Source organism: Apaloderma vittatum, unplaced genomic scaffold (assembly GCF_000703405.1).
Source record: "Apaloderma vittatum isolate BGI_N311 unplaced genomic scaffold, ASM70340v1 scaffold25274, whole genome shotgun sequence".
In the NCBI taxonomy this organism is placed as follows: Eukaryota; Metazoa; Chordata; class Aves; order Trogoniformes; family Trogonidae; genus Apaloderma; species Apaloderma vittatum.
Genome location: NW_009712489.1, coordinates 863 through 9,746, shown reverse-complemented (window position 1 = coordinate 9,746; position 8,884 = coordinate 863). Strand labels below are relative to the sequence as shown.

At 52.5% G+C, this 8,884-nt stretch overlaps 1 protein-coding gene across 1 annotated transcript in view; it reads right to left on the bottom strand.

Annotated features, from left to right (window-relative positions):
- Positions 1-8: 8 nt before the first annotated feature.
- Positions 9-8,884, bottom strand: part of KLHL18 (kelch-like family member 18) — a gene marked incomplete at its 3' end in the record, with an annotated part of 8,961 nt that continues 85 nt past the window's right edge. Inside the window, 9 exon segments of the mRNA XM_009868014.1 lie at positions 9-82; positions 956-1,092; positions 1,394-1,421; positions 1,424-1,544; positions 3,932-4,130; positions 6,096-6,236; positions 6,352-6,482; positions 8,123-8,235; positions 8,697-8,767. Coding sequence (XP_009866316.1) covers positions 9-82; positions 956-1,092; positions 1,394-1,421; positions 1,424-1,544; positions 3,932-4,130; positions 6,096-6,236; positions 6,352-6,482; positions 8,123-8,235; positions 8,697-8,767 — 1,015 coding nt within the window.

The following is an 8,884-nucleotide window of genomic DNA, read 5'->3' as shown; positions in this document are numbered from 1 at the left end:
CTCCGGGCCGTCGTCATCGGCTGGCACTTCTCCCAGCGGTTGGCAATGGGATCAAAGACTTCCACCACGTTCAGCGAGTCACCTGCGTAAAAATTTGCTACTCAAATTAAAAGAGGGAGAGCCCCGTAACACGCCGCTCCAGCCAGCCCGCCCGCAGCGGAGGCGCGAGAGGGATCGTGGACGCCGCCGCCGCCGCGACCCGTCTTCTCTGGGAAAACCTCTGGGCTCTCACACGTCTTGTTTTGGGCTCCCGAGTGTCCTACCCCAACCTCCCTGCTCCCACAGCGACGTCAAAGCGGAGGCGTTCCCCAGCCACGGCTCTGCTCGCCCGCAGAAAGAAAAATCGGCCCAAATCATGCTCCACGATGCAAAAGGATCGCAGAGCACTTCAAAGCTCACCCACGGACCCGAGGCTGGGGAAGCGGCACCTTTTCTAACCTCAAAGGGGCAGCAGAGCCCTGCAACGGCACATCTGTCCCCACCTCTGCAGCAGAAATCAGCCCTGAAGCCGCTGAGGCAGCGCGCAGCTCACATCCCACGTTAACCAGGCTGGTTGAGGCTCCAGCAGATCATTTCACAAGCACTTTCTGTCCTTTTTTTTAAATTTTTTCTTTTAAACACTCAGTCTAGGCTCACGTGTCTGCACGTGTGATCCCACAACCCCGCCAACATCCCAACGCCGAGTTCCACTTGTTGCCGCAGGCAAGGACACCGTCCTCAAAATGCTGATTCTTTGAAGACATGCAAGAATTATTGTTCTGAATAAACCCGACCTAGACAGAATTCCTACCCAGATGATGTTAAACTACAGCAAAACAACCTGAACATCTCAGGGGAGGGGTCAAAGCACTGCGCAGAGGAGGAGAAACTGCTCAACACTTGCACGAGGGAAGTTCACGATCCTCCTCCCCGGCAAACCAGGCTGCTCTGTGCCCCGAGCAGATGTGCAAGGTACCTGCTGAGTTCAGTCCCCCGACGGCATAAATCAAGCCGGCGATCGACGTACAGCACCGGGGACGGGTCTTGAATGCCGGGAGGTGTGGTCGGCGCTCCGGCATGAGGTGATAATCTTTTGCCTCGTCGACTAGATCCCTGAAATCGAAGCCAAATAATTAAAGAGCTCGGCCGGCCCGATGAAATTCTGCGATTCTGATCCTGTGACTGAGTTGCTCCCGCCGCGGCCAGCCCTTCCAGAAGGCAACGTGGCCCTGCTGCCAGGTTAAAACGAGGGAAAATGCTTGCTTCGGGTTTTGCTACGTTGAGAGCTGCTCCGTCCACAGGAAAACAGAATTTCGTTCTCCGAGGCTGCCAGACCACATTCCTCCCACCTCCACACCCCACCGAGGGCCGTCAGCCCCCGGGCTGGTTCTCCAAGCCCGTGGCCAAGCCTCACCTGCACTTGTGGCAGGCGCGGACCAAGGCACGCGGTCGGTGAGAAACTGAGGTCGGCAAAGGGGCAGGCGGATTTTGGACAGGAGCTCGGGCAGGAACGTCTCTCTCTGATCTCGGTCGTACCGGATCCAAGCTAACGCAGCTTCGAATACCTGCCGGAGGAGAGGCATTCTCATTCTATTTTATTTCTTTCCCCCCAATTTCCTACTGCTGTCAGTTGTCCCAGGGGGAAGGAACCACATTTGGACAATGATCTGATGACACGGTTTGGGGACAGAACGGTGATGGCCTTCACCGCGCCAGAGGTCTCTCCTGTCGCGTGACGCTCGGGTGTGCTCAGCTTTGGCTTTGCTTTCTCTGCCTCCACCTTAAATCTACAACGATACCGACCTTTAGTCCCATGGGACAGCGTGTACGAACGTCCGCAGGGAGACGAGGGAGCCGGTGTCCTGCTTCGAGCTAAACCAGACCCAATTCTCTCCAGTGCTTTTGTTTTTTCAGCTCGGCCTCTTTGAGACAGCGCTTTTTGAACCCGACGGCATGTTTTTACAGCCAGCCTCTGCTACTGGAAGTGATAACACCTGCTGTTCGTGGTTACTGTCGGGATTGGGGCGCAGAAAGGCTCCCGCAGTGACTCAGGTCACTCATAAATCTTGTGTAACACGTTGGGGTACCAGGAATTAAAAGGTTTGTAAGCAACTAAGAAGATCACACCTGCAGGGCGGAACGGACAGGGAAGGTGACTCAAATCTGACCAACAAGTGTTTTCCATGTACATTATACTCAGCGTAAAGCTGAGGGATCACGAGCGTTAAGGTTTCTTCTTCCGAGCAGTTCCCAAATCCAGCTCCTGTGCCAAGTTCTGAGCCTGGGGCTGCCCCGGTGTCACCAGCTCTGAGCATCCGTGGGGATCGCTATTGCGGAGGGAGTCGGGTTCAACATCAGTTTTGTACGGACTTCATTATTTTCATCATTTCCTTATTATTATTTCATTAAAGTCCTTTTTGTTTTCTTTCCCAATCCATAAGTCTCTCTGCCTTATTCCTTTCCCCTTCCCGTTTGGGGAGGGAGAGGAGCGAGTAAAGAGCATCCACCATTTGTTTAGTGCCCCAATCCTGAGCCTTGACAGCTGGGAAGAGATTTTTGGTTGAGCAGGTGGGTCAGAAAGTACAAAACCTTGGTTATGGGGTGTCAAAAATCATCAAAGAGGGGACGAGGAGAACGGTGCTGCTCTAGGAAAACCAGAAGCCAGTCTGGATGTGAGGGATCGACCCATTCATGTCGCTGTCACGCAGAGAAGAGCTCCCACCGAGCTCTGCCTGTGGTGGTGGAGAAAAAAATCCAGCAGTGCCACTGTCCAGGACAAAATTATGAAGTGCTTCTTTAACGGTGGAGAGCTGGAGTCTCTCATTTCACTGTTCCTTCTTCAACAGCTCGGTGGTGAACTTAAAAAAACCCAACCAACCAACCAACCCAACGTACTTCCACTCTACGAGGTGCTTTATGGTCCGCAGGTAAGCTGAGGTGCACTAAAATATTGCCACTTCTGTAAAATATTGCCATTTCTGTAAAATATTGCCATTTCTGTAAAATATTGCCATTTCTGTAAAATGTTGCCCTTTCTGAAGAGAAGGCACACGGAAATGTCACCAGGGACAGATCCTTCGGGCTCCTACCTGCCCCACAAAGGATCCACTCGGTAAAACCAGCAAAAGACAGGTTTGTGGTAGGATACAGCGACGTGGCTGGCAAGGGAAGCAGGTTCCTCTCCCTCCCCATTTCAGGGGAATTTCGGACAGCCCAGCGAACAAAGCACTCTCTTACCCTGCACGGAAGGTCTGCTCTTCGATTGTCACCTCCTCAGAAAGAGCAGGACAGACTTTTCCTGGGCTTGAGGACAGGCTCTGCTTCTCCCACAGATTGTGAGCCCAGCACCGACAGATTCTCAAGGCTGTTGAAACATCCTAAGGTTGCTCAGCCCTGCTCTCTGGTTTGGATTTTTTTTGTGTTTTTTTTTTTCCTAGGAACAAGAGAGTCTAGAGGAGCCTCTTGATGGCAAATCCACTGGAACACTCGTTCTAAAACACCACAGCAAATTCTTTTCATCTCAGAAGCGCTCCCCTGGACTTGAACATAACCTCGGTGGGGAAGGTCTCCCTGCTACTGCCCACATCCTCATCCTCTCGTCTCCAGGACCAGGAATTATTGACAGGGAGGGGCACAGCTGGAGGTTCTCAGGACTCAACAGGTTTCAGCTCCATCAGTGATGAAGCAAAACACCTTAAACCAACGCTTTGTGAGATCTATGGCCTGAGAAACTCTACTAGGTGCTTCTCAGAGGAAGGGAACATCGGCAGCACGGACGAGAAGTGGGGCTCAGGGAGTCTTCACAGGATCTCTTCGTGTCCCCGCCGCGCCAGGACATCTTCCCAGCTTCATTCCGACCAGGAACGGGGTCATGTCCCATTCTGCTAACCTTAAGCAACCTAAAAAACCCTCCAAAGAACGAACCGACAGAGATCTACAACCAGGCACACACCTGCTCTTCAGACTTCACGTTGAGCTCATCCCTCGAAACGAGCTCCAGGACGTCTTCGAAAGGCAGCGCCAGGAACTCTTCGGACATGGACACCTCCACGAAGTGCTGATGAATGAAGCTGTTGGCGGCGTCGTAGAGCACCGCGCACATCATCGTCTCCGCAAACTGCCGCACCCCCAGGCAGTTCTTGGGGTGAAGCCTGGGAAAGGGGAGGAAGGGGAGAGCAAGAGCAACGTCAGTTTAACGGAAGAAGGATAGAAAGGATTACAGACAGGTTCGGTGACGCAACGCAAGCCTCAGGAGATGCCGTGTCCTCTCTGACGATGACAGGTTCCAGCTCACCGATGAACATATCTACAGAGAGAGCTGAAGGTGGAACCACAGCAGAGCCAGAGGTTGGAAACCACAACTTTAAAAGTCTCTCCCAAGACTCGGCGAGGAGCCACTGGCTCTGCGGGTTGTCAGCTGAGGGCAGGCACGAGGCTCTGCACGGCAACTCCTCCAGCCCCTCCCGCATCCTGGGGTGCATCCAGCACCGTATTTTTAAATTTAAATACGAGACAAAGGCAGATTCAAGCAGATACCAGCCATCAGTCTCCATTTTTCACCTTGTACCTTTTCCAAGCACTGCAGAACAGCGGCTGTTACAACTTTGTGGCCCTATTTCCCGCAGTTAAGGGGACTTTATCGGGCTTCTCACCACACCTGCTCTCCAGACCCTTCCCCAGCTTTGTTGCCCTTCTCTGGACCAGCTCCAGCCCCTCCGTGTCCTTCTTGCCATTAATTCCATTTAAGAATGAGAGCTCGGTGTGCATGTTCCAGCTCTTCAGGATGGTGTGAGGCCACCCATTTCCTTCTTATCAATCAAAAGTGACGGGACTTAAATTAGAGCATCCAGTTGCTGCTGGTAGATTTGGGAGAACAGCAGGAAAATCGGAGAAATCAAACTACTTCGCTTAATCTGGATAGAGATACAACCTCCTCAAGCCAGCAGGGCCTCAAAAATCAATGCAACCCACCTCTTTCCAACCCAGTACCTCCAATAAAATGTGGTTTGTTTTTTTTTTCTTTTTGCAAGAAAAACGAATAGTCTGTAATCTCACACAATTTCAAACAAACTGCAGGAAGTCAGGACACATACGGGACTGAAAATGGAGACATCTGAAACATGGAGGAAACTCAATTTTTCTCCCCAAGCCATGATTTTAGGACATCTCTGTTTAGAAATTAAATAAAATAACCGGCTGACGTTCCGTTTATTTGCTGGGTATGTTGAGTATCACAGCACGGAACAGGCTGAAACGCTGCAGAGGAATGAAGGTGGGGAAGAGAGGGGGAATTACACCCGTGAGGCTCCCTGGCACGCTCGGCAGGCGCGCGCGCGCGCTCCGTTTCCGCAGAACAGCCCAGCTTTTCCGTTTCCAGATCACGCTGCTGGAACAACCTCGCAGCCGAACACCAGCAAGGGAATTGAATAAACCTGGGACCAATTTAAGGCTCTGCCCCAGCTTCCTGTCCAGCTCCTCAGCTGAGGCCCTTTGTTCCTCCCCTCTCGCGCACCCGGAGCGGCAGAAAGGGTCATTGCTGCGAGGACGGGCTCGTTAGCAGCGGAGGCAGCCACGCACTACTGGGATTAAATAACGCTAGAAAAGGGAAATGTTCACTTCATTCTGCTCTGGGTACGGGGTGCACTAAGAAAAGGGTGTCCAGCAGGTCTAGGGATGTTCTCCTCCCTCTCTGCTCTGCCCTGGTGAGAGCACAAAGCTGAGGGGAGACCCCACTGCTCCTACAACTCCCTGACAGGAGGGTGTAGTGAGGTGGGAGTTGGCCTCTTCTCCCTCTTTCCTAATGACAGGACAAGAGGAAACAGCCTCAAGTTGCACCAGGGGAGGTTTAGATTGAATATTAGGAACCATTTCTTTACTGAAAGAGCAGTGAAGCACTGGCACAGCCTGCCCAGGGCATTGTGGAGTCTCCCTCCCTGGTGGTGTCCGAAAAACGAGTAGATGCGGCACTTGGGGCCGTGGTTTAGTGGTCACGGTGGGGTTGGGTTGACGGTTGGACTTGATGATCTTAGAGGTCTTTTCCACCCTCACTGATTCTGTGATTCTAACACTCGCTGCTGGTGGGGAGGAGGAAACAGAGCCAAGAGACGAGCCCTCACCTCTCCCTGAGGAACGTGCAGCAAGCGTCTTTGATGTTCTGCAGCTGCAGGAAACTTGCCCCCATCAGCAGAGACTGGACATTCTGCTGATCTATGGCCAGGTGACCATTGTAGGCAAAGTTGATCAGAGCCTCAAGAGCACTAAAAATAAAAAAAAAAGAGGAAGAAAGGGTATAATTTATTAACAATTAATCTAGCAGGGGACACTATTAAAAGAAAACCCAACGCCGAGGTCCCTTGGCGTGTCGGACGTTACCTGGGGTCCATCCCCTGCATGACGATCTCATCCTGCTTGCACTCCATCATGTCGTTGGTGAACATGGCGTGGAAATAGGGGATGGAAGCTGCCAGCACGATGCGGTGAGCGCTGAATTTATGGTCCCCTACCTGAAAAAAGAGAAAGGGAAGGAAGGAAGATCAGCGCCATCTGCCACCAATCGCATAGTCCAGATGATTCCCCGGAGCACAGCTCCACCAGGCCGGCAGCAATCGAGGGCTGGAAGTCAGACAAGTCCCATTTGCAAACAGGACAGGAGCCTGTCTCTCAAATTTCAACTTTGGAACCAGTTTTCCAGCTTCATAAGCTGCCACAAGGGGTCCACTGGGCAAAGATAAAGAGTGAGGCATCTCCAGATTTGCTAACAGAGGACGGCCAAGTCCACAGAACCACGTGTTTAGACAAATCAACTCCGTAATTCACCGCACACCTGGATTTCATGCCCAGATCCGCTTCCCTGGGCACAGAATACTCGCCCACGGCGCCGCTTCAGAGAACACGCTGCCCCGAAGAGCCAACATCGCCGATCCAGCTTCATCCACCTGACCCCGGGGCACAGCCACGAAGCCTCAACCTGAGCCCTGCACTGCAATTATTCTGCAGAACCCAAATCTGGGCGACGTGGCTGCGCTTTTCCTCTTCCTTAGCTCTGTCTCTGGGCCAATAACCGGCTTACAGGTTCAACCCCGCGTGCTTTTCTTCTCGGGCACCCATCGCGTACCTTCAGGTTACGCTCACAGCCGCTTCACTACAGCCGAGAGGCATCTTTAAATCTCCGCAGGTTCCCTTTCCCCAGCTCTGCTATACCTCCTCCCACTTATTTTCTCCGAGGAGCCTTCCTGATCCATACAGAGCGAGGCTTGGAAGGGGCTTCTTGCATCTCCGACTCCACTTCTTGCTCCTGCAGGTGGCTACATAATATTTTACCCTCTTCAGAATTACCCAAGTCTTTGATTACTTCTGAGCTCTTTTTCTCCAAATTTCCAGGCTCACCTGACTCACACCAGCCTACGCCCCACTGAGCTTGTCCAGAACTGCCCTTTTCCCCCTTATTTAAGCAAGATTTTCCTATTTGAACTTCGTTTTGCCAAGACAAGCGAGCTGGCACAGCAGTTCCTCTGCTCTCCAGGTCACCCACACGCCCTTCTCCTCTCCTCTCGCACTTCTCTACAAAAGGTTTACCACCCTTTCATGCGTTTGGGTTTGTTTTTTGGGGTTTTCAGTGTTGCCAGCAGTGCCTTGCCTCTCCCTCTTGGCTCAGAGCTCTTGCACCCAGTCAGTACAACTCGTTGGGAGTTTAAAAAGCAAAATTTCTGACACGTGAGAAGAAAAACAAAAAGAGAGGAATCGGGCACTACACAAGACGCATAAGCAAGCAGGATTTTTTTTTTCCTATTTGTCACAAGTGCTGTTACAAGATGTTTTTCAACCCAGTTTGACCGCCCAGCTGCTCAGGGTGCGTGCCTGCCCACACGCAAACATGGAGCACGCGGTCAGCGCCCGGCGCCGCGTCCGTGTCAACTATGACAGCCCACAGAAAGAAAACAACAAAAAAAAATCCCCTCCCACAAACACTCGTACGGCGGCTTGTCAGCTCAGGATGAATAAAGGGCAGGAGCAATTTTTTCCTCACCCAAAACCACACGTAAACTCTCCAAGGTTTGAGAGTCGTGCTGAAAACACCCGCAAATATTTTGCTGCTCTGTTCCCTTCTCTGCTAAGTCTGTCGTTTATTTGTCTCGCGCTTTACCTCCACGTTCTGTGTGGGCATCGAGCGGGAGGAGACGAGCTCCCGGTAGATTCGAGGAGCCAGACCGTGGTGGGGATAGAGGCAGGAGGAAGAGGGCTTGCTTGGCAGAGCTGCTGTTCCAGAGAAAGAGGTGAAGCAGGAAAGGGAATGAAAGCACGAGGGTGGATATTTCATAGCAGCGAGTTAGGACAACAGCTCTGGCAGTGCTGCAGCAGCGAGTGCTGGATCACGGTACGGGCACTCCCTCGACGTGAAAATCGCCGGCGGCTTCCTCGTGAGCACGCAGCAGGATGAGAATCTCTGGTAAAATGAGTCGAGACTGCCAGGATCAGCAAAGGAGCTCGCAGTCAAAGAGGGGACGGGGCACGAGGCCACAAAACCTGTTTAAGTATCAAACGTTTGCAGAGTGGTGTCCCCCTTGCAAATGCTGGCCTGGTCTCTCTAACAAAAAAAGAGGTTTAAAAATACTTATCAACACACCGAGTCTAATGAGAAAAGCCTGTAAGACTCGGTGCTGGGGAAGAGTTTACGCACCGCTGAGCCGCAACCCGGGTGACCGCGGTGACTAACGCACCGTTCAGCCCGTCCACGTTCCGGCCCCGAGGCTCGCTCTGGGACGCCGGACCTGCTCGGTGAGCTCCGGCGCTTCCCGAAAATAAACACCGGAGAAGGTAACGAAACGGGTCTCATTCCTGACATACCTTAACGCCGCCCTTCTCGCGCGATAAACGCAGCGCCCGGGACCCAGCCGAAGCTGCAGGG